The 26,241-nt window shown below is 43.5% G+C and overlaps 1 protein-coding gene across 2 annotated transcripts in view; it reads right to left on the bottom strand.

The window, feature by feature from the left end:
- Positions 1 to 26,241, bottom strand: part of PHC1 (polyhomeotic homolog 1) — a 192,864-nt gene that overhangs the window by 94,957 nt on the left and 71,666 nt on the right. For both annotated transcript variants that reach the window (XM_034404423.2, XM_087888448.1), the window contains 5 exons: positions 15,724 to 15,873; positions 14,469 to 14,624; positions 11,637 to 12,138; positions 8,844 to 9,559; positions 8,286 to 8,430 (listed from right to left, as the gene is read on the bottom strand). In XM_034404423.2, the coding sequence (XP_034260314.1) occupies positions 8,286 to 8,430; positions 8,844 to 9,559; positions 11,637 to 12,138; positions 14,469 to 14,624; positions 15,724 to 15,873 (1,669 nt within the window). The remainder of the gene's footprint in view (positions 1 to 8,285; positions 8,431 to 8,843; positions 9,560 to 11,636; positions 12,139 to 14,468; positions 14,625 to 15,723; positions 15,874 to 26,241) is intronic.

The raw sequence follows: 26,241 nt of genomic DNA, 5'->3' as shown, positions 1-26,241 counted from the left end.
GTAACTTATTGGTGGATGCTTTATCCAGAAAACCTCAATTCAACATTAAGCGAGAGGAAGTAATCCACATCATAATTCCCAACGACAAACAGCCAACGGGGGAGCAATGATCCAAAAGCTCAAGGATAATCTACTGACTGACCCCTGGTACAACGACAACAGAGAGGCACTAACCATCAGAGACAGTCTGTCCTGGAAAGGATCCAAAATATACATGCCCAACAAGCTGCGATTTCAAATACTCCAGAAAAGCCATGACTCAAAACTTGCCAGACATTTCAGCTATTTAAAGACGCTGCATTTGGCCAGAAGACAGTTCTGGTGGCCAAAAATGAAGAAGGATGTAGAGGACTATGTAAAGAGCTGTGCTACTGCAAAGAGGCTAGCCAAATTGTTTATAAGGCAAATATATAGGTTGCACTGATTCCCACGTAGGATCATCTCAGATAGGGGGGTCCAGTTTACTGATAAGTTCTGGAGGGAGTTTGTAAGAATCATTGGGTCATCACAGGGGCTTAGTTCGGCTTTTCATCCAAGCACGAATGGAGCGTCGGAATAAGTTAACACAATGGTGGAGCAATACTTGAGATGCTATGTCAACTACCAATTAGGAGACACTTCCGGTTTTGACTTCGCTGCAAGACAGACACAGGGAACGGGTCTCCTCATCCCCTGTGCTAACTTCTCTTGTTTGTGGGCTCCAAGAGGAGCCTAAGCTGCTCTGTAGGAGCGGTGAAGCGAAGAGGGGCATCCTGAGAGATCGAAGAGAGTCGCAGCTCTCTTGTCAGACCCAGGGTTTACTTTCCCTCTCAGCCACAGCAGGAACGAAGAGGCAGCCTAGAGATGGCACCACAAAGCGTGGACAGCTGATGACTATCTAAGACTGTCACAGTCAGCAAGGTTTGTCCAAACAGTTTTTCAAAGGAATAGTTATCACACACCTTTTCTTGTTTGGCAAGCTGCCACATAATTTGTTCCAAATGCAGAGTAATGTAAAACTTGACACAAAGTCTCTTAGAGTCACAAACAGATCTTTCCACTCTTATCGTAGCCCCTGGTATGGAAAGACCCCTCTTGCTTGGACTGCCCTGGCTTCGAAAATGGAACCCACAGGTGAATTGGAGGAAGGGCTGGTTATGCATCCGCTCCACCCAGCAGGGAAAAGAAGGGGGAAAACCTTTCTGCATGGTCAAAGCCGCAAAAAGATACCTAAGGAATATTGGGACCTCAGGGAGGTTTTCAGCGAGAGGGCATCAGATGTGCTCCCACTCCATTGGCTCACAGACTGCGTCATAGAGATCCTCCCAGGGGTGAAGCTCCCTAAACCAAAGAGCTATTCCATGACCGCCTCTTGAGCTAGAGGAGCTGTGGAACTTAAAATGGGGCTTCATCCAACCAGCTCGGCCACCAGTGGCTGCCCTGGTGCTGTTTTGGGAGAAAAAGGATGGCTCTCTTCCCCTATGTGTGGACTACAAAAACCTTAACGCCATTTGCATAGAGAATGTTTACCCACTGCCTCTTATGAAAGACAAGTTAGCTCACGTGGCCAAGGGGAAGATTTTCACCAAGCTGGACTTGAGAGATGCTTACTACAGAGTTTGAATTAAAGAAGACGAATAGAGAACTGCCTTCAATTGGCCTCTGGGTGGTTTCCAGTTTAGAGTACTCCCTTTCGGACTACAGGGGGCCCATGTAATTGATTAACGAGGTACTACATGAGCATCTTTACATGGGGGTCCTGGTCTACCTAGATGATGTCCTTATCTACACGGAGACCATGGACAAACACGTGAAACTAGTGCGATCAGTCCTGAAAAAACTCAGAGCAGCTGAGCTGTATGCTAAACTGTCAAAGTGCGAGTTCCATCAGAGTAAGATTGACTATTTGGGTTACCGTATATCAAATGAGGGGATAGAAAAGGATTAGAAGAAAGTCCGGGCGGTCCTGGAGTGGGCACCTCCATGCACCTGCAAGCAGTTGCAAAGCTTCTTGGGTTTTGCCAACTTTTATTGACAGTTCATCCCCTCGTTTGCACAAATTACATTACTAATTACCAACCTCCGAAAAACAAAGGGAGATTCTAAGCCAAAGCCTAGCTGGCCACTCGTGTGGACCATGGAGTGCTAGGCCGCTTTTGAGAAACTGAAACGACTGTTTGCTGCCAAGCCTGTCCTTAAACACCCTGACATGGAGGCCCCTTTCGTAGTCCAGGCCGACACCAGTGATGTGGCCGTGGGGGCAGTGCTACTCCAAGCCAATGCTGAAGGAACTTTACAATCCTGCACCTATACCTCCCGGAAGTTATCTGAGACTGAAAGGAGATGGGCAATTTGGGAGGAGGAGGCTTTTGCGGTCCTCTGGGCCTTGTTAACTTGGAGGCACTTCCTCGAAGGGGCGAAACACCCTTTTGAGGTGTGAACAGACAATAAAAACTTAGAAGCCCTAAAAACGCCTCGGAAGTTGTCACCCAAACAAGTCCATTGGGCATAATACTTTAATCGTTTTAATTTCTCTCTGCGTTACTTCCCTGGGAGAAAGAACTTTATGGCAGATGCTCTCTCGAGATTACCTCAATACAATAGTGCATGGCCGGAAGTAATCCACCTGGTTATCCCTTTGAAGCAGCTGGCTACCCCTGTCATCACTAGAGCCCAGGCAAAAGGTGACCTGAACCTATCCACTGATTTACGTGAGCAGTTAAGGGAAGCGCTAAAAACTGATGTGGTTCATATCCCATTCCAACAAGTGCACTCTTCATGATGGTCTCGTATGGGTGAGGGCCAAGTTGTACATCCCGGCCAGCCTGAGGGGGGCAGTGTTACAACAATCCCACGATGCAAAAGTAGCTGGGCATTTTGGGTTCGTGAAGACATTACATTTAGTTAAATGACAATTCTGGGGGCCCTCCCTAAAGAAGGACATAGAGGCATACGTTGCTAGCTGCCCTGCATGTGCTTCGGCAAAGAGGCCACCTGGGATACTCCAAAACATTGCCAGACCTGGAGCTCCTTGGAAGGAGATATCCATGGACTTTATTGTTGAATTACCCAAAAGTAGTGGAAATACAGTCATTTGGGTGATTACGGACTTGTTCTCCAAACAGGTGCACTTTGTACCATGTCCCAAGATTCCCTCAGCAAAAATGTTGACTAAACTGTTCATTCAACATGTGTATAGTTACATGGTGTTCCAGAATGAATAATTTTGGACAGAGGGGTTCAGTTCACCTCCCACTTCTGGAGGGAGTTCCTGAGGTTGCTAGGCTCCGCCCAAGGGCTAACTCCACCCACCATCCTCAGACAAATGGGGCTTGTGAAAGGGCTAACTTAGTATTGGAACAATACCTCAGGTATTATGTAAATTACCAGCAAGATAACTGGGCAGACTTACTGCCATTTGCAGAGGTCGCCTATAATAACTCCATACACAGTATTACTGGTTTTAGTCCATTCAAGGTGGTGTTGGTTCAGGACTTTGTGCCCATCCCAGAACTACCGCAGGAAAACCCTCAAATACCTTCCTGGACTGGACTGTAACTCGTAAAGCATTAGACGAGGCTCACTGAGCCTATAAGAAACAGGCTGATAAGAAAAGAGCTATGCCAAAGGACTAGCAAGTGGGGGATAGGGTTTTCTTCAAGGGGAAGAAGGGGAGGTTAGAGTCTTTAACTAACCCCACTGTGGTTTATTTTCTCTCTTGCAGGAGGTCCTCTTCAACTGAGGGGGGGGGAGCAGCCTGTCAACCCTGAAGCTGGTTAGACGGTGGCCATCTTTCTATTCTACTGGGGTTTTTCTTTTCTTCAAAGCTTAAGTGCTGACACAGACTGGAGATGAGGAACAGGGAGGAAGGGTGGCTGGTGAATTCTGGGAGTTGAAGTCCACAAGTCTTAAAGCTGCCAAGTTTGAGGACCCCTGGTCTAGACTGTATGCTGATTGGACCATGTGACTGATGTCTCGGGGGGAAGTGACAAACTATTACTTTTAATTAAGGGAAAAATCGGCAGGAACTTTAGAGCCAATTTTCACCAGCATTGTGCCAGCAACCTGCAGAGAAACTGTCTCTAAGCAGTGATCTAGTAAATCCTAGAACTCCCCCCACCCCCCTTGGCCACCAGTCTCGGAAAAGGAGATACAATCCATTATTAAAAGTTTAAAGAACAATAAAGTCCCAGGTGAGGATTTTTTTCCAGCAGAATTATTCAAGAAATTTCCCCATTGGTGGGGCCCAGTATTGGCAGGTCTTTTTACAGATATAAATAACACCTGCCATATACCAGATGGGTGGAAGATGGCAATGGTTGTCCCCATATATAAAAAAGGAAATAAAATGGATCCTAGTATATAGGCCTATTAGCCTGATTGACATTGCAGCAAAAATATATGTTAGGTTATTTGAACAAGATTGAAATCTAGGTAGAGGAAAACAATATCCTCACAGAAGAACAAGCAGGTTTTAGACAAAGGCGATCCACTATTGATAATTGCTTTATCTTGAACCATCTAATTGCCAAATATGCTTATAAGAGAAGACCTGTTTGCTGCTTTTATAGACCTTACAGCAGCATTTGATATGGTAAACTGATATCTCTTAAAATAGAACCTAGACTGCTGGCTTTGATTAAAGTCCTTTAACCAAGTACCTGTTTGAGGGTGCGGTATGGGGTTAATGGGGCCCTGACTAACAGGATTCACACAAATAAAGGGGTAAGGCAAGGGTGTATCCTGGTCCCATTATTATTTAGTTTATATATCAATGACTTGCCAGGATTAATGAAGGATCCCATGGTACACATGCCTATAATCCTAAATACTTACTGTAACAGCTTGCTTTATGCTGATGATATGATTTTATTATCATATTTACTAGTAGGATTACTTAGATCCGTGATGACGAACCTATGGCACGCCCATATCAGTGGGCATGCCAGCTCAGCTCTGGCGCGCATGTGCGCACCGGCCAGCTGATTTTTGGGCCTTCCAGGCCCACCAGAAGTAGGGAAACAGGATGTTTCCTGCCTCTGGAGGGCCTGGGGGGGTGGGGAAGACTGGTTTTTTGCCAGAGAGAGGGAGGATCTGGAGGCTGGGAACAGCAAAAAAAGTCACTTCCTGTCCCACCGGGAGTTGGGAAATGGGCCGTTTCAGGCATACGGAGGGCCTCCGAGGGAGTGGGAAAGGCTGTTTTCGCCCTTCCCAAATGCAGAGAGGATCTGGAGCCAGGTGAGAAAGAAAAACAGGCCTATCGGGCCATCGCGTCCCAGGAGCGGGGGGAGGGGGGGAGGGGGTTGTATGCGCAGGGCGGGGCACATAGAATTATGGGTGTGGGCATGCGCACGCGAACCTCCCCCGCCCCCTCCCCTCCTGGCACGTGATGGCAAAAAGGTTAGCCATCACTGACGTAGGCTATTAAGTTGATTCAGCTCTTATTGCCAGGATAACTCCCTAATCAATAGTAAATTTAAATAGAAAATAATGGTGTTTGGAAAACAGCATCAGGACATAGGTGGCAATTAGATGGTGAACCAATTGAACACGTTAACATCTTTGTATATTTAGGCGTAACCTTTTCCAAGACTGGATCTTGGGCTTGCCATCATCAACAGAGTACATTCAAAGCAAACACCCGTTTGAATTTACTGCTTAAACTAAAGAACCATAGTTACCCAGGGTCCCTAGCCCCATTAATTAAAGTATACAAAGCTAAGGTTACCCCTATGCTCTTGTATGGAGCAGAGGTTCGGGGTCTATATTCAACCACAGTCCCAGAAGAATCACAGTCCCAGCATTCAGACGTATTTTGGGTGTAGATCCAAGAACATCTGCTGCAGCAGTTAGAGCTGAACTGGGAATTCATACAATTCATGAACTATCCAAAATTAGAGCATAACTACTGGTGCAAAGTCAATGAAATGAAGACTGATAGACTCCCCAAGTTAAGTCTATTAGAGCAAATAAAATTACAATCACAAATCTCCTGGATCACCAAACTAACAAATTTTGTAAGAAGCTGTGGCCTTCCTGTCTCTTGCGTAACAGGAGAACAATTCAAAAAAGGTGCTGCCCAAAGAATTAAGGATATAGAACTGTGATGGCGAGCCATCACCCCAGTTCAGCTCTGCCGCACATGTGCGTGTGCCTCCCACCGGCCAGCTGGTCATGAGGTCTCTGCCACACGTGTGGGGGGCAGGGCATGTGCGGTGGACGGCGTGCACATGTGAGGAGACCCGGGGCACATGACGGGGGCCGTATGCACATGCGCAGGGGGTGGTTGCATGCGCGGGGGGCACGTACATTGCATTTTGGAGGTTCAGGCACGCACGTGTGCATTTGTGCACATGCGCTTTGGGCACTCAGTCCGGAAAAGGTTAGGCATCACTGATATAGAAGCACAAAATAATATAGCTATCCTTAGTAAGGGGGTAGTGAAATGCAAATGTACTTTTCAAGTAGACAGCTATTTAAAGTTACAACTGACAAAACATCTTAGAGAGATATTTATACAAGCGAGATTCGAGCAGCTTGACACAATGGTCAGATATGGGAGATTCCATTCTATACTCTACAATGAGTGTCTCTGCATTTGTGGAGTGGCGGAGGTAGAAGACCTGGCTCACATCCTATCTGACTGTTGGGGGTGAGAGACAGGTACCTTGGTCCATATACCAAACAAATGACCCATTGGGATCCCCATATCAAAACAATTTACTTTATGTGCTGCCAGAACCTGAAAATAACATTTAACATAGCACGGTACTTAAACAAAATGGTTTGGTTGAGATCTGTATAAGTGGGACTGATTGGGGTAGATTGTAAGGGTGACACCAAAATATAATTTTATGTCATTTTATTCTATTTATATATTTATGTATTAAATTATATTGTATTTTATCCTATAACTATTGTATTTTACCCTACTCTTATTTTAAATTGTTTGAATAAGATTTTATTGGCGATATGTGTTTGCACCATGTGCTTTGATATGGCCTATAGGCTAATCAAAGCTATCATTTAAAACTGTATTTTATTCCAATTTCATTTTAAACGGTATTTTATCCAATTCCATTTTAAATTGTTTTTATCAGATTTTATTAATAATTTGTGTCTGGAGCTTTGCACTTTGATATGGCCCAAGAGCTAATCAATAAAGTAAGCTTTAAACATAAACAAACCTAAAAGGTTGGGGACCACTGCTCAAAATGATCTTAAAGGACAGTAGCTCTCTTGGTCATATCTTGATGTTTGCCAATAAAATCTGGGATAATCTGGGATAATAAAAGATGCTGTTTTTTGAAATTTGTTTCTAAACCTAAGAGATTCTTCAACTTTGAAATATTGTGAATATTTAAATTAAACAAGAATTTCTACAACTATCCTCAGAAATAAAATGAAGCAATAAATCGATAAATTACGGCAATTGTCAGATGATATTGGCAGAAGTTCCAGAATGAAACTTTTTTGGGGGGAGAAGGAGGAATGAAATTAAACTTTTTTTTTCATTTTATGCACACCTCTAATATTTACTCTTGCCTGATAGAAATGATTATTAGCACTGGCCATTAATATCCCATTATAATATTAAGCTATTATAGTAAAACTGAGGGATGAGAAGCCTACAATGGATAAGGGTGAATTACCTAGTTATAATCCAAATGAGCAGATAAGGAGAGAAATGATGATGTGACAGAGAAAAATGATGCTGAACATGCTTCTACTGTGGTATCTTTTGCATCAAATCCAAAGAGAACATCATAAAAACAATTAAAACCACAGAAAATCTGACTCACTTGGTGGGCATCATGCACAAACTCAGATCTGTACTCAAGGAGCATATATTCACAATTTTTTCCCTCATGAGACAAAAATCAATGAGTTAACTCTCAGTCACAAATGGGTTTCTATGCAATCACTAATGGAAAGGCTAACAGAGGTAGCAGCTGCAGGATAGGAAGAACAACATCTCCATCATAACTGAAGTGGCAGGATAGGAAACTCAATGCCACATTCAGATTTGAGCTCCTATTCTTTCCCTTTTCTCAGTGATCTAGGTCCAGTGGTTTCTTGCATACCCAGAAGTCAAGCATTCTGAATGCAAACATCTCCTTGAGCTTGAAGTCTGAAAAGTAGGAGCTATGTCTTTACTGTATGTATATTATACTATTTAGACTGGGAGGAATCTCACCAGGAATCCTATAGTTCAAAACATTCCAAATAGGCTAATGAATAGGCAGAGAATCCTTATGTGTGAACCATAAAAACAACAATGAAAAATGTAGCTCTGCTTTCCTCACCTCCAAGGCCAACCTTATCTTCTGTGATTTTGGGGCTCTCAGCCACAGGAGAAGATCTGACAGCCTGTAAAGATGGTGCACTACAATCCTCTCTCTCCTCTTCAGATTCTGCCTTGCGCTTGATTGCCAAAGCCTGGGGCTTACTCTGTGTAGGAGGAACACTTTGAAATGTTACATATATTTTAGTGAAGATAATATACAATCTATTTTAAGTATTATTAAAATCCAAGATTCCAGCCATCAAATCAAGGCTGCATGGAAATAAGCAACAGCAGAACCACAGACAATAGAGATTACCTATCTCTTTCAACTGTACCTTTCCTCAAAAGAAACCAACAATTTCTGTCTCGCTTATCTAGAAATCTAAGGAAATCAATTACTCATTTAAAATAACTGATTTTTTTCTCAATAACTGACTAGCCCATTATACTTGTTCCCCTCCAACTTTGTTTCCCACTACACTGGCAAGGGGCCCCTTACTGATAACTGCATTGGCTGTACATAATATGCTGTGGCTGCTGCTTGAGTAAGAATTGGAGATTAAGTAGTGCTCTTCACCTGCGCTGTGCCCTGTGCTACATTGGCTCCAGCAGTGAGCGGAGGAAGGGCTTCTTGTAGAGGTGGTGGTGGTGATGATGATACCGAAGAAGAGGAAGAAGAAGAGGAAGAGATCTGTGCTAATGAGGATGCTGTATGGGCTTGGGATACTGGCTGCACTAAAGCTGGCACACCCCGGGGGGGCTGCACAGCTGTGTTCATCTGAGAAAGTCCTAATGCCTGAGCCTGAGCTGAACCTTGCTGGCGATTTCCTACCACCTGTACTGGTATATGAGGTGGAGGCTGCTGGGAGGCTGACATTTTGGCAGCACCAATTTGTGGGGGTTTCAGAGGGGCTATAGGAGGCTTGGATTGAATAGAGACAGAAGTCTTAGTGACCGTCTGGCAATGACTGTCCTGCTGGAGCTGCACTGGCTGAAGTTGTGACTGCAACATGGGCTGGACAACAAGAGTTTGGGCTTGCTGTTGGCCATGAAGAGATGTGGCCTGTTGTGAAACTTGTGGTGGCCCCTGCTGCTGTTGGGTCATAGGTGAAGCTTGCTGCTGCTGCTGGGCCAGCTGGAGATGTGTAGCAGTGTGCAGGAGTTGGGACTGACGATGCTGGAATGGCTGCTGGTGATGGATAGCAATTTGTTGCTGGATCACCACTTGCTTCTGGAGGTGAATTTGCTGCTGTTGCTGGATCAGTGAATGAGGCTGGATTTGGGTATACGTGGCTGTAAACAGCAAGAAAAAGGTTTAGCATCATAACTAAATACAGGTAGTCCTTGAGTTACAAATGTAATGGAGCCTGCCCATTCCATTAGTAACCTGAGGATTTATGGGAGTGAATCTTGTACCTTGAACGAGATCACTCCCTCATTTCACCCATGCATTCGCTATTCGAATGTGAGGCTCGTTATGTGCACATGAGGTATTGGGGTGGGGGGAGGCCATGCGGGGCCTACTGCCTAAGACCACCCAACCCACTGAAATACCTCATGCTCCCCAAATTGCCTCCCTCCTTAAGCTGCCGTCACTTACCTTATGAAGATCTAGCTTGTGATGATCTATCTTCACAAGTGGATCCAGCCCTCGAAGACTCCATTCAGCCCTCCACGAATGGGGCCGGGATTCCCCGGGCCCATTGCAGGTCAAAATGGAGCCTCCGAGGGCCGAATCTGAGCCTCCGGGGGCCGGATCCGGCCCTCTGAGGCTCCATTTCAGCCTGCAATGGGCCGGGGAAGGCCCACAGAGGGCTGAATGGAGCCTCAGATCTGGCCCCCGGAGCTTCCATTTCGGCCTGCAATAGGTGGGGGAGACCTCTAGACAACTGAACGGGGCTTCTGAGGGGCGGATCTGCCTCTCAGAAGCTCCATTTCGGTTGGCAACGTGCCAAGCCGTGCCAAGCGGTTGTTCTTAAGGGCGAACAACTGTCGTGGTGATGCAAGATTCGTACTTTCAGGCCTTGTTCGGAAACGCTAGGGGGCGCTGTTCACATAACTTTGAATGTTCACTAAGGGAACGCTCGTAACCTGGGGATTACCTGTACTTCAATGTAAGAAAATGAAGTCAGATACCCATACCCTAAAACGGGTCCTCAAACTTTTTAAACAGGGGGCCAATTCACGGTCCCTTACACTGTTGGGGGGGCCAGACCAGCTGGGTGTGCGTGGCTAGGTGGTCATGTGACTGTGTGTGCATGTCTAGGTGGTATATGACTGGGTGGGCATGGCCAATTTAGCAGTCCATTAAACAATACACGCAAATTAAACTTTAATTTGTCATGCTCCTGGGGATGGAAAGCAAGTTAGTGAAGGGATGTGGCTGACTTGGGGGGGAGGGAGAGGGACTTCTGTTTGTGTGTGTATGTGTGTGTGTATGTCGCTCTCTCTCCCTCCCTCTCTCTTTCTGGAGACTCCTCAGCCTCCAGAACCACTCTGCCACCCAAAAACAGGCCTGTTTTTGGCCTCCTGGGGCCTCCACCCATCCCGTTTTTGGCCTCCTCAGCCTCCAGAAGGCAGGTGGGGGCCAGCGGGTAGGTGGGTGATATGGGTGAGGCAGCCTCGTGGTCCCACACAGGCCGGATTAATGGCTTCGGCGGGCCATATTCAGCCCACAGGCCATAGTTTGAGGACCCCTGCCCTAAAAGGTAACAATTAGAGAAAATGAAGAAAAGGAGAAGCTAAGGGAACCTAGCAAATTAAAAACCATTTAATTGTACCCACTCATGTAACTGCAAAACTTTTCCTTATGTTTTCGTCTTAATAATGATGAAGAAAGACATTCGGAAATCAAAGATTAGCCCTTTCCACCAAGCAGGCAAAGAGAATGGGAAAAAATTTTTTCCTATGCCACTATTTCTCAATCTTGGCAATTTTAAGACTTCAACTCTCAGAATTCTTTAGCCAGCCATATGATGAGGTCCACACATCTTAAAGTTTCCAAGGTTGAGCAACACTGCTTGTTGTAAAGGAACTATGTATGCCCAATCTTTGATATCACTGGTATAGAAGGACAAGTTGCCCTTGGGTGAGATTTCTCATCCTTGCAGAAAACAATTTTGCCTGTTCGGTATTTCACTCACTGAGAATGAAGACAGTGTGACAAAACACAGCTCTCTTTACCAGGAACAAGAACCATGGAGCTTTTTCTTCAATCTAATCCAACACAGCAATGAGTAGTACCAATTTGCTAATCCAATTAAAGTCTATCTTTCCTGTGACAGGTAGCAATTATAAAAGCAGTGAACCTTGTCAAAGAATACAAAAGTTTCAAGAAGGTATTGGCAGAAAAGAATCACATGTAACATACCAGAACTGATCAAAGTTTGGCTTGGGGCTGGTGTAGCTGTTCTGGTCAGATTCATGCCCACAGTCTGTTGCCCATTACCATCACCTTCAGCCTTCTTTGCTGCCACACTGTCTGCCTCTGTCTGACTTCCTTGGCTCACAGTCACTGCCTGGGGAGCAGAAGGTACTGGTAAAGGCTGAACTACACCAGTGCCTTTCCTTTGGTAGTTGGATCCTGGGCCAGATGAAGTTGATTGATTCAACCCAGTGGTAGCATGACTCCCTACTGACGAGACCATGCCTCCAGAAATGCCATTACTTCCTGCTGCACCTTGGGTGAGATTGAGTGACTGGGCTACATTGCCAGAAGATGCTTGTGTTACTGTCAAAGTCTGGCCAGCATGAGCAGCTTGGGGTATTACTGAAGACTGGGAATTCCCTGGCAAAGTAGCCTTTGGAGTAGAAGCTTGGAGTGATGCATTAGCTACTGAAGTCTGCTGGCTCCTGACAGCCAAATTCTGCACCTGGACAATAGAAGGAAAAAGAATAAGCCATTACTGTAGGTTTCAAGGGGCACAGTGTCCTAAAATTTACTGTTATTCAATCTGCAGGAAAACTGTCCAATTTCCTCTGGGTCCAAAATGGGCCAATATCACTAAATACCACAGGGAAGGAGGCTCAAGTAATTTATAAAAGAATTGGTTACTTTGGCAAAGTTTTAATCTCTTGTCTTTAAAGTTAAAATCACATGGCATTACCTGAGCAGAACTAGATAAAAACATCTTTCCCCCATATGAATACTGTTCTGAGCAAACTACTTCAGAATGATGTTACAGCATTCTGATGACTACTATATTTTTCGGACTATAAGACGCACCTTTTTACACCCAAAAAGAGGGTGAAAATCTGGGTGCGTCTTATAGTCCGAATGTAGCCCCACCCACTCACTGGCCCCCACCCTTGGGAGGTTGTCGGCCTCCGTGCGTTGCATTTTCCGGCAGTTTCGATCCTCACACTGCCAAAAATGAGCATTGCATTTTCAGTCTCCGCACACTGGGAGATGGGTGGCAGAAACCATGGGTGCTGTTTGGAACTGGCCAAAAACCGTTGCCGTGTTTTCATGATGGCACGCAGCTCTGCGAATTGCATCGGGCAATCGGGGAGGAAAACGCCAGAAAACGCAATGCATAGAGGCGATGTTCTTGCGGAGCGGGCGCTTCTGCACGAGAGGTGTAAAGCAAGGTGGCTCGCCACCCGGCCTGCCCCTTCTCCAGATTACCCAGGCTGAGGGTGGTCGGCTTCTGCTCCTGGCCCGGGAGACAGATCTGGCCGGGAGGAAAGAGAAAGTGAGACTGCGGAAAAGGAGGAAGAGGGTGCATGGCTTTGCGAATTGCTTCGGGGAATTGGGGAGAAAAACGCCAGAAAACGCGATGCATGGAGGCAATGCTCTTTTTCCTCCCTGATTCCCCGAAGTAATTTGCAAAGCCACGCACCCTCCTCCTCCTTTTGTCACTCCAATTAAATAGAGTGATAGGATTTGTTTTAAACTGATAAAAAGATCTGTGCTACTTGTTATCAAAATCTGAATGGAAGTGAGGACGCCGCTGATCCTGGTGCTGGTAGGCAGAGGCAGAATTCTTTTTTTCTTGTTTTCCTGCCCCAAAATTAAGGTGCGTCTTATATTCCAAAAAATACAGTACTTATTTCACATTCCTACAACTACAATTGGCAAAAGTTGATCTTTGCAAAGAAACAGCATTTAAGATGGAAAATAGATATGGGATAGAAAATAGATGCAGAATAGTGTGGGCCACCCCCATCTTTCCAATGTGCCAAGCAGTGATGAGAAAGATAGTGTTCAGTGATCAAGCAGGCTAGAATTACAAGGCAATAATTCTGCAATCTCTACATATCCTGAGTTACAGTTAAATTATTACAGGTTTACATTTCCAATTTCCTATAGCAAATTAATTTCCACTCACCCCTTATTTGAACAATTTCCTTTTATAATTTTTCCCCAAATTTTTATTTAATAATTATTTATACTTATTATGTCAGAAGCATTTAACCTATTTTTCGGAGTATAAGACGCACTGGAGTATAAGACGCAGCTTAGTTTTTGGGGAGGAAAATAGGGGGGGGGGAAAATCTGCCTACCGGATATTCATCTGGCTAGCGTCCTTAGTCTGGTCAGCTTCAGCACATTAGTTTGCTGGTTTTTTATCCCACTTGGGGATAAAAAACAGCTTCTAAGGCACAGCTGAGAGGAAGCAGCAATGAGAAAAGCAGGCAAAGCACGGGGAGATTGCTTCACTCGGCTAGCATCTAGTTAGGGCTGAAAAATTTTTTCTAAAGAACAGCTAAGAGTCGGAGCAAAGCATGGAGATCGTTTCATTCGCTAGCGCCTCATTAAAGCACAGCGAAGAGTCGAGAAAGCAAGCAAAGCTGGGAAGATAGCTTCACTTGCTAGCGCCTTGTTAGCAACTTGTTAGGACTGAAAAAAGCTTCGAAAAAGCTACATTCGGAGTATAAGACGCACCCAAATTTTCAGACTCTTTTAGGGGAGAAAAAGGTGCATCTTATACTCCGAAAAATATAATATTTAATGCTGCACAATAAATGGTACATATTCTGAGAATGAGGATACAACAGACGCAAATATTAACATAGCTGTTCAACTGTATAAATTCACTGCAACAATGATGTGTGTAGTAAATGATGAATGCTTGCTATGAAACAAGAACACAGCATAAAATTAATGCTCTATTAGTGACACTGTGAAATTTAAGTATGCACACAAGATTAGGATATGTCAGGCTGGTCATGGGAACCCCCAGAAAAGGGTGTCACTGACCTGGTCTGTGTCTGTTTGGACCCCAGGAGCATGAGTGGAAGGTGATTCCTGCTGAACAGCAGCCACAGCCCCATTTGGCATCAAGATGAGCTGGGAAGTAAGAGGTACATTGCGGCCCAAAGTCCGGTTCACCTGCAACAGATTCCCCAGCTGCGGCTGTTTGGGAAAGATTAGATGGTGTGGAGGTGGGACAGTAAAAGAGAGGAAGAAAGAAAATGTACCAAAAGCAAAAATGTTATAATCTGTCATGGATCTAGGGTCTCCCAACAGAAACTCATCCTGTATTTGCAGTTTTTTCTTCATCAGATAGAAAGCAGACATTACTTATTTACAGAGGGCAAATTATCATTTTTTCCCCACTATTGTGCCAATAATAGATACCTAACAATTTACCCATTAGTTTACAAGTAGTAATGAAGGATGGATAGTGGAAGTAAGGGACCTGTACTATTTGTGATAGTTAAGAAAGTATTTTCATATTACAGAACTATAATGAAGAGAACCTATTCTCTAAATCTAAAACAAAAATCTGAAACCAAGCAAGTTAAGCATTAGCTTTTCACAAATCTGCAATTAGTACCCAGAGGCAATGGGGAGAAGGGGCAGTAAAAAATTCTTTCAAAAGTAGCCTTATTAAAATTATAGCATTCCCTTCATCTAGTCCTAAAAACAAGAAAGATAGTAAACTAGGATACTGATACAAGAACATGGAAATCATATTAATAAATAATAAAAGCCAGTCTTAACATCTGACTGACTATGCAACTAGTCATAACTTCTTACACTTGTTTGTTACTCAACTCTAATCACTCTGAGTGTCTTGCACAATCAAAGAATTTACAACAAAACATAAAAAAATAAAGAAAAAAAATATGGCAAACACAATTGAGAGGTATCACTGTTCCCCATTGAAGGCCTAGATGAAGAGCCAAATCTTCACAGCTATTTTAAAAAGCAGAATGGGAGCATTTTCACTAGAGCATATTTAAAACAAATGTAAGAGCTGCAGCCAAGATTTACCAAAAGATGACCTTTTTGTTCTGCTAAAATGTTCTCAAACTCCCAGTAAGTGCCATAGGGTCTCTAAAGTTATAGAAAATAAAATTCTAAATGATACTCTGTCCCTGTAGTTTATATATACATTGAAGTGTTCAAGGGAATAGAGGTTGCTAACTCCCAACTGGATTGTTGTAAGCAGAGAGAGATGATAGACTACAACAAGAAGACAAAGAGGATTTATAATGAAAACTCTTACCCGAAGATACATTTGAGCTTGTGACTGGTTAAGAGGTGGTGAAGTGGTGTTCCCTAGAAGGACTGATTGTGTCAGTGTTGTGGCACCAGGTGAACTCACGCTTTGTGAGCGACTGATTAATTGTGCAGCTGATGTGGTAGCCAGATTAATCTGTAAAATGAAAAAAATCAGCAAAAAGTGGGAATTCATAGCAATGGAAACCAAAAGAGAAGCAATTTCTAAACGGTACCTGGACTTTGTGACTAAAAATACCAAACCAGGTCCAGCAATTACTCACATACTCTGATTTCATGTCTTTTCTATAGCTTTCAGGAGTCCAGATATGTTCTGAAATAATAGTTCCCAACTTTTGATCTCCTGATATTGCTAGATATAATTCTTATCATCTTCATATGCCATAGCTAATATTTATTTATTTTATTTATTTATTTTTAAATTTGTATGCCGCCCTTCTCCCTGAGGACTCAGGGCGGTGAACAGCCAAGTAAAAGCATAAACTACAAACATTATACTACAAATAATATATATAAATATTTATATATATATATAAATGTTCCTTCCAGGTAGCAGACCAATATGGCGACTCTATATTGAATGCCAAGGACGAAGGGGCGATGTCCGGCATTTTCGAGGGTGTTGGGGGGCCAGCTGACCATCTTACAACCCCCGCCCAGCAAGCTGAAGCATAGCCGGCTCGATTGAGCCGTAGATGGAGCCGGAAGAACACCCGGCCGCCGTGGGGATAGTTAGGGATGGCGCGGCAGGCGGTAAACGGCGGCGAACGTTGAAACCGAGGCCCAGCTGACTGTCATGAATCAAACGGCTGCGGGGCTGGAGCGGTTGAGGCAACAGTCAGCGATGTTGCTGTGGCGGTGGCGGCGCAGGCAGCGCCGGCGGCGGTGCCTGGGCTGCTGTAAACTTAATTTGCTGCGTGCTGGGCGCTGCGGGTGGCGACGCAGGGCGGCAGCCATGGATACGGAGGCAGAGCTGACTAAAATGACACTTGCAACTGCAATGATGACATCAACAGCAGCAGCAACACCGGGAGGCTAGGCTATGAGGATGCCCTCTCTAGACGATGGAGAGGGCTTTGCTGCAAGCAGTTACCCCCCCTCGATGTAATGGGGAGGGGGCCTGGACATTCACTTAATCACCTGAATTCAACTTAATCACCTGAATGGCCCTATCTGAAAGAGCATGGTAGTGGTGGGGGCTGAGAACTGAAGACATGATTTTTTTGATCTTCCCCTGACTGCTTCTCCCGCCCCCCCCCCCCCTTACTAGACCTAGACCTAGTTTGGCCATTCAGCGAAAAACTTGCAGCTGTTCGATCAATTTATAGCCTTTATTTTAAATATCTTTTCCTCCTTGACTATCCTAGTTATCCTGATTATTTGATTTCATCTCTTCCGCCTGGATGCTCCACCTTTGCTTTTTTCGACCTTATCTTCAGATTTTTGCTGGTATCAGAAAGGGAGGAAGCATAGACATCGAGAGTCTTGAACAATTTATTTGTAATATTTATACAAGTGGATGGGATGGACCATCTTCTCCTTTGTTTCTGTAACTCTGGACTGGTCGCCATGAGAGGGCGGTCATTGAGACTCTCATCCCCCTTTTTATGACTAACTTATTTTAATCACAAGACTTTCCCATCACTGTAAGAGGGAGATGGTATTCCGATGTTCTATTATATTAGCTTCCTTGTACAATTATCTACTTTACCCTTTTTGTCTTAACCATCTGTTTTAAACCATCTTTAACACCTTAAGAAGAAAATGGCCTTTCATCGCCTCCAATTCTATCTCACCTCCGATGTATTCAATAACAGAACTCCTAGCACTGCGAGATTCCCCCCTCTCGCAAGTTTGGCCCTCCCAGTTATCTAGGGCCGCCCTCGAGGACGGGTTTTGGAACCCCGAGAGGTGGTATGCTAAGAACCGGAAGCTTTGGGGTTTTTTAGATAGTTTTTCAAATTCTATTTTAAGGGGATCTGGGAGGAGGGTGGTTTCCAATGTAAATAATGAGGCTGGGGGGCCTCCCAGGAGGGGGGTGGGTTGTATGGGTTCAGGGATTAACCCACAAGGGACGGGGTCTAGTCCATCTGAAGAGCACGGCGGAGGAGATGCAGAATCCGGGGCCAAGGAGAAGGTTAGAGCTTGTGCTGTTGATAGACATTACATCAGTACTGTAGGTGGGAGGGGCAGATATGGCGGTTGTAGGGGGCCACATCAAGTTGCGGGAGTGCGCACTCGCTGTCTTCAAGCGGTGGCACGCTCCGGCCCCCAATGCTCTTCTCGTTCCCCAGGTGGCACAGACCCTCAGGCCCTGGGCCTTCGACTGATGCTATGCAATGCCAGGTCCGTGGTAAATAAAGCCCCCCTCATTTGTGTTCTTGTTCAGGAGGGGGGAGCGGACCTGGTGGGTATTACGGAGACCTGGTTGGGCCAGGAGGGGGGAGTCCCTCTCGTAGAGATGTGCCCACCCAGTTTCCGGGCATTTCATCAGCCAAGGTCACAGGGAAGGGACGGGGGGGTGGCAGTTATCATTAAAGAGGGTCTTGGTCCGAGGGAGGCCAGTGTTCCTCAGACGGTCGGATGTGAGTCCCTCCTTGTGAAATGGGGTCATGGGGTGCAGATGGGCCTGCTGGTTACGTACCTGGCTCCCTGCCACGTGGCAGCGGCCTTGCCTGAACTACTCAATGTTATAGCCGCGGTGGCGATTGATACCCCTAGACTTATGGTCATGGGGGACTTCAACCTGCCATCCGTCGGTGAGGTGTCTGAGGTGGCTCAGGAGTTCATGGCTTCCATGACGGCCATGGACCTGACCCAATTAGTTCATGGCCCTACTCACACGGGGGGAAACACTCTGGACCGTCGTGGATGGGCGTCTGGCAGCCTGCAACGTTCGTATCACGCCTGAAGAGAAATTCCGCCTTTCCAGCAGTCCCCGCTCAACCGCCACAAGGTCAAGTGTAGCCACTGGGGGTCTGGATGGCAAATTGGCCCCTGGCTGAGGGAGACCCTGTCTGGCAGAATCCTCCACAGGCTCACCAGATCCACGAACCACAGGCGTCTGGGTCAATGTGGAGCAATGAGGATGACCTCTGCCCTGTTCTGCAGGATCCAACTGATGACACCTGGTAGGAGTGTCATGGGGGGAATGCGTACAGCAGACCCCTGGGCCAAGGAGAGTGAAGGGCATTGACTCCCTCCGCCCCAAGTTGGAAACCTGGAGAAATATCATGGAAGCTGGCTGTTTGTTGGTGACGCAAAGAGGTCTATGATCAGCTGGCCGAACCGACACACTATCTCCTTGAACAATGCTGGATGCAGGCACCACTCTGAGTGATCCAGAGGGGCCCTGCTTAGCCAATCTGCTCTTACATTGTCCACCCCTGCAATGTGCCCAGCGACAGAGGAGTCTCGCCTCCTCCATGAGTGCCTTGGATCGAGTTCCTCCCTGCCTGTTGACATGGGCCTTGACCGCTGTTATCAGTCATGAGAAGTACATGGCGGTTCACTAAACAATGGTTGCATTTCTTGAGCGCCAATCGGGCCGCTCTCATCTCCAGCCAATTGATATTCTGCTGCGACTCCGACCTCAACCAAGTTCTCTGAGTCACCTGGTCCAGACAATGGACCCCCTCATCCTGTTAGACTGGCATCCATTGTTACCATAATATGTTCCTGGTCAATGAAGTAGGAACCCTGTGCCATGCACCTGGATGCCCACCAGCGAAGAGACGCCAGGACTACCCCCAGAACCCTGACTTTGACCTGACCCAACCTCTGGAACGGTAACAAGAACCGTTGCAGAGGCCTGGCATGAAATCTTTTTTTTTTTTATTGAAAAAGTTTTATTAGTATGTATGTATAAATTATACCTTCTTCTCTCAATGTATCTAAAGATTTCAAATACATTACCCCCCTTTCTATAATAAGAAGCTCTTTATAGGTAATCACCTCCTGTTTTTGTTCTATACTTATATTTTCTATTGCATGTCTAGGATTTGCCCATACAGGTATCTTATAATTTAACTTATATTGATATTTTTTCCAAACCCTCAACAAAGCATTTCTAAGTATATGGGCCTTAAATACTTTATCCACTTTTTTGTCATATAACAAATAGGCATGCCATCCATATAATAAATCATACCCTTCTAAATTCAAAATTCTCCCCTCAGTTAAGTTAAACCAGTCACTAATTTGTGATAAGACTGCTGCTTCATAATATAATCTTAAATTAGGCATTTTGAGACCCCCTCTTTCACGTGTATCTTGTATAATTTTCATCTTTATTCTGGGTTTTTTCCCAGCCCAAATGAAAGTATTAACACCTTTCTGCCATTCTCTCAAATTTTCATCCTTCTTAAGCACAGGTATCATTTGGAACAAAAATAAGAATCTAGGACTTCCGGTTTGCTAGCCTTCGGCAGCGGCGGTGCCTTTTGAAGCTCCGCCAGCCCCGCCGCCTGTAGAGCCGCTTCGCGATCGAGAAGCGGCTCGAAAACTTCAAAATCCTGAGGATTGTTGGAGGAGAGATAGCAGGGCACAGGTCGAGCCCCTGTAACCCCCCAGGGAATCGTTTCTGGGGAGGAAACAGGCGCGGCTCCCTTCCAACCTGCTGAGACTCCGGGCGGCGTGGGACGATTCTGCTTCTGCAGAACAAGCCGGCTGCAGCAAACATTTAAAGCGAAAGGAACTAATTTTAACAAGCAGCGGATATACACTTGAACCCTGAAACTTGGAACTGCAAGTATTAGCGCTTTGTTGACTTTTCAATTTAAGAAAAAATGCGAATGAGTGAAAGTGACTTGAAAAAATATGGCGCCCAGCATTAGAGTTAACGAGCCAGTAAGTGTGGATTGGTGAAGTTATCTTGCTTTGTTACAAAGTTATTAAGTTGCTACAAAGTTGCTTCGCTTGTAACAAGAGAATAACAGAGAAATTTCTCCCTTTTTAATACTGGACTTTGCTTTACTTTGGTTCTTATTTGATTAAATCTGGGGGACTTTTTCAGAGGTCTTTGTGGAGGTGGGAGAGGAAGAAGAACTTCCCTTTTTAGTAAAACCAGCCTACGTGGCAGGATGGCCTCAAAGAAGCAGGAAGCGAAGGCAACAGGAGGTGGATCTCCCACACATAAAGCACAGCCTCCCCCAGCACAACAGATACAGACTCAGAAAAAAGATTTTGATGTGGGAGATTTAAAAGAATTTATTTCTAAAACTTTGGATGATAAATTTCAAAAATCTCAACAGGAGATAGATGATAAACTTCAAAAATCACATCAGGAATTTATGCAGGAAATTAATGAAGTTAAAGATATGGTGAAACAGAACCAAAACAAGGTGACCAAAAAAATATCAGAAGTGGCATCTGGCCTGGCAGAATTTATTGGGAAAGTTGATTTTAAAGTTGAAGAACTTAAATCAGAAGTTAATGTTAAGATGAAAGACAATGATTATAAAATTGCTGATGTTGACAATAAAATGCAAAGAGTTGAAAACGAGATTGTCATGGTACAATTCAGGGCAATGGAGTTTGCCATATGGCTTCGAGGAATTCGAGAGGAGGAAAGACAGGATTTGAGACAAGTTTGTTCTGAGGCCCTGGCCAAGATTCTACAAGTTAATCCTGATGTGGTTTTTCACAAAGTAGACAAAATTTACAGAGTGAATTCCTGGGTGGCCAGACAAAGACAATTGCCTAGAGATGTGGTCATATATTTTACAGATAGAGAAATAAGAAACGATATCCTGCAAAAATCCTTTTACACTTCTGTGCAAGTGGGGGGCTCACGAATTGGAATTTATAAAGAATTACCTCCTAAAATGCTGAAAGCTAGAAAAGAATTTGGCTTTCTTAGGCTTCCGCTGGCTCCGCGAGCTTTGAAAGACGTTCTTTTGAGAGCGTCTGCTCCCTGGCTCCGTTAAAGCCCCAGAACAGCCGACAAACGCTGTCTGGAGGCTTGAAATTCTCCCCCCGGGCAAAGGGGAGAGAGAAGAGCAGGCAGGTGGAGGTAGAACCCCCCCGAACGCCCTAGGAAAAATCCTGGGGCGCGAAGGGTGTGCGTTCCCTAAAAGCCTGCCAAGCCGCTCCAGACCAGGGACGTCTCTGCTAATTAGCTAATTAGCGGAATTAGAAGCCGCGACCAATCTTGCTGAATGGAAATGAGGGAATTAACATCTTGAACTAACAGCAGGCGGAACGAGCAAGGAGAAATCAGACTGCAAGTATTTTTTACCTAACTCCAATGCCTAGAGCCTCCTTCGGAAGTAATCACTTAGTACTTTGCAACAATATGGCGATTGAAGCTTGAAAGGGCGGGGGAAACGGAAAGTTACAGGAAAAGTTTCGTTTTGCTGGCAGCCCTTCGCTTGGGAAAAAAAAAAAAAGCTTTTGTGCTGACAGAAGGAGGATTTTAAACGTTAATTAACATTGGGAAATCTTTTGAGGAACTCTTCTTTTTGACTCTGAGTAAATATAAAGACTAATTTCAAACTGGAAATGGCCTCAAAGTCTGTAAAAACTGTTCCTACTAAAGGAACTGGGAGTGCTGGTAGCTCCCCAGCTCATATTCCTAGATTACAAGTTTCTGCTCCCCCAGCGGGTCCACAGACTTTAACGTTGGAAATGTTGCAACAAGCTCTCCAAATCACACAAAATAAAATTGTTGATGTGATTGATGAAAAAATTAAGGAAACTAATGAAAAAATTAAGGAAACTAATGAAAAGATACAGGCTGTGTCAGATGAGATTGCAATTCGCAATCAGGGGATTAGGGATGATATATTAATGGCATTTAAGTGTCTGGCAAGCAATATTGAGATGGTGGATGACAGAGTTGAGGAAATTAAACAATCTTCTGAAATTTTGGATAGCAAAATAGGAGAAGCTCAAAACAGAATTCAAAGGGCTGAAGATGATGTAATAATGGTACAATACAGAGATATGGAATTTGCTTTAAGATTTAGAGGGGTGAAGGAGAATAAACAAGAGAATTTGAGAGAAATGATGTCTGAGGCATTGGCACCGCTGGTGGGGGAGTCCAAAAATGATCTGGGCTGGCAGATGGACAAGCTGTACCGTGTTAACTCCTGGATTGCTAGACAGAAACATCTACCAAGAGACATTGTGATATATTTTACTACAAGGAGAGTACGCAACGAAATTTTACAGGCTACTTTTAAAAACAAGCTTCGGGTGGAAGGCCAGGAAGTAATGACAATGAAAGAAATCCCCCCTAAGATCTTGAGAGCTAGAAGGGAGTATGCCTTTCTGGTGGATGAACTGAGAAAACGTCAGATACAGTACAGATGGGAGGTGCCAACTGGACTAGTGGTGACTTATTCAGGAGAGAGATATCGGCTTAACACAATTTGGAAAGCAAGAGATTTTCATACTAATGTATTAAAGGCTGGCACACCCAAATCAACTAAATCACCAGAAGGCAAAAGAAAGAAGTAATGGAAGCTGAGACAGAAGAGCTCCTGACAGTAGTTCAGGGGGGAGCTTTGGCTGATCAAGAAGAAATACAAATTCAAATGGCTACTCAAGAGTTGGCGCTGATTGATTTCTCGCAGTTACCAAAGGATCAAAGACAGACCAGATCGGTGACAGCTAGACTCAAGGAAGAATTAAGACAGCAACAATCCCAGATGGCAACTCAAGAAATGATTCAAGATACTACTAGAACAGGAGCAGTGGGGGGAGCAAGACCTAAAACTCAAATGAGATCAGAGCATCAGGACTTGCTTCAGAGGCTCCAAAGGCCCAGAGATGGGAACTAGATTTTTGACTTGGAACGTTAATGGCTTGAATTCTCCACAGAAAAGAAGAAAAATATTTCACTATCTTAAGCAATTTAAGAATGAAGTAATTTGTTTACAAGAGACTCATATAAGAATACAAGATCAAAAGTATCTGATTAATGCAAGACTTGGTACATCTTACGTAGCAGCAGCACCAGAAAAGAAAAATGGTATAGTTATATATTTGAAAAGAGACTTAGTTGCTAAATTAATTGAAGCAGACGATCAAGGCAGATTTTTAGCGATAGAACTTTTAGTAAAAGGAGAAAAAATACTTGTAATCGGAGTTTATGCCCCGAATCAACAACAAGAAAACTTTTATAATTTACTACATTCAAAATTGACACACTGGGCATATAAAACTTGTATCCTGTTAGGCGACTGGAATGGTGTTTTGGATGTTAAAAAAGACAAGATGGGACCTAAACAAAATGTGTCAAAAAGAGCAAAATTGCCCAAAGCGTTTTGGGAAATGATGGATGACTGGGAGTTGAGCGATATCTGGCGTGAAAGAAACCTGGAAGAAAAAGATTTTACTTTTTTTTCAGATAGACATCAATCCTTTTCAAGGATTGATTTTATATTAATTACTAGCGATCTTTTATCCAGGGTGAAAAATACGAAGATTTGCTCAAGAACATTGACAGACCATAGTCCAGTTTGGCTGGAATTGGAGTATGAGAAAGGGCCTAGGAGGTCCTGGAGGTTAAATGATAATTTGTTTAGGTATGAAGAAAATGTAAAAGAGTGTAAAAAATTTATGAAAGAATTTTTTGTTATGAATATGCAAAAGGGCACATCGATGGAAATGGTATGGAATGCAAGTAAGGCATATATGCGAGGAATTTTGATATATTTGAATAATAAATATAGAAAGAAACAGGGGACAAAAAGAAAAGAATTAGAAGATGAGATTAGTAAACAGGAACGGGCTTTAGTAGCTAATCCAACAGATAAGAAAATTAAAGAGGCAATCAATTTATTGAAAGGTCAATTTAATATGTTAATAGCAGATCAAGTGGCAACTAATTTAAGATATGCAAAACATAATACTTTTTACAATGCCAACAAACCAGGCAGGTGGTTAGCATATTTGTTAAGGAAAAAGCAAAAATCAAGGACAATAGAGAGAATAAAATATAAGGGTAAAGAGGTTTATGAGCAACAATTGATTAAAAAATCTTTTTTAGAGTTTTATTCGAGGCTGTATACAGGTGATAAAATTAAAGATATAGATATAGATAGATATTTGCAGAAAGAGAATATTTATACAATTTCAAATGAGCAGAGGGATAGTTTAAATCAATCAATAACTTCTGAGGAAATTGCGTTAGCAATTTGTTGAAAGTGGGTAAAGCTCCTGGGACGGACGGTTTGACGGCTATTTACTATAAAACCCTACAGGAGGAAATGATAGAACCGCTGAAAGAATTATTTAACAATATACAACAGGGAGGAGAGGTACCTCCAACTTGGAAGACAGCATTTATTTTGTTGATCCCAAAAGAAGGGCATGACGATACAGATCCTAAAAATTATAGGCCAATTTCATTATTAAATACAGACTATAAGATATTTGCAAAAATTTTGGCAAATAGATTAATGACAGTCATGCAGCAAATGATTCACCATGATCAAACTGGTTTTATAAATGGTAGACAAATGAAGGGTAATGTAAGGCAAATTGTTAACTTATTAGAGTATTTGGGAAGGAACAACCAGGTCCCCGCAGTGCTTGTGTTCTTGGATGCTGAGAAAGCCTTTGATAGATTGAATTGGCAATTTTTACTAAAACTAATAGAAAGGATGCAATTTGGAGAACAATTTGTACAATCTATTAAGGCAATATATCAAAAACAAACAGCGCAAATAATAGTTAATGGTGGTTTAACAGATGTTTTTAATATAGAAAAAGGAACAAGGCAAGGCTGTCCCTTGTCCCCGTTATTGTTCATTTTGACGTTGGAAATTTTATTAAACAAGATACGCGAGATGAATACAATTAAGGGAATTAAAATTAGACAGCATGAATACAAGGTACGAGCATTTGCGGATGACCTGGTTGTTACCTTAACCCAACCGGTACAATCGATTACAGCCTTGATGGATATAACCTGCTTATACGGACAAGTATCTGGTTTTAAAATAAATGCAGCTAAAACAAAAATAATAGCTAAAAATATGGTTAGGAGCCAAAAAGAAGAGATAAAAAGGTTAACAGGATTTGAAGTAGTTAAGAAAGTTAAATATCTGGGGGTCTATATTATGACCGCAAATACGAAATTATATCAGTATAATTATGAACCATTATGGCACAAAATACAGAAAGAGTTGGACAACTGGAAAAAACTACAACTGTCTTTGCTGGGAAGGATAGCTGCTGTAAAAATGAATATTTTACCAAAATTTCTATTTCTTTTTCAAATGATACCAATACTTAAAAAAGATGAGAATTTGAAGAAATGGCAGAAGGGCATAAATAAGTTTGTGTGGGCAGGGAAGAAACCACGAGTCAAACAAAAGATATTGCAAGATACTAGAGAAAGAGGTGGTCTTAAGATGCCCAATTTAAGATTGTATTATGAAGCTGCTGCCCTCTCAGCAATCACAGATTGGATAAACTTAACGGAGGAAAAGATATTGAATATTGAAGGATATGGTTTGGTTTATGGCTGGCATGCTTACTTAGTGTATGATAA

This window comes from Pantherophis guttatus, chromosome 2, assembly GCF_059756535.1.
Source record: "Pantherophis guttatus breed Tessera chromosome 2, ASM5975653v1, whole genome shotgun sequence".
In the NCBI taxonomy this organism is placed as follows: domain Eukaryota; kingdom Metazoa; phylum Chordata; class Lepidosauria; order Squamata; family Colubridae; genus Pantherophis; species Pantherophis guttatus.
This window is presented reverse-complemented; position numbering and strand designations above follow the sequence as displayed.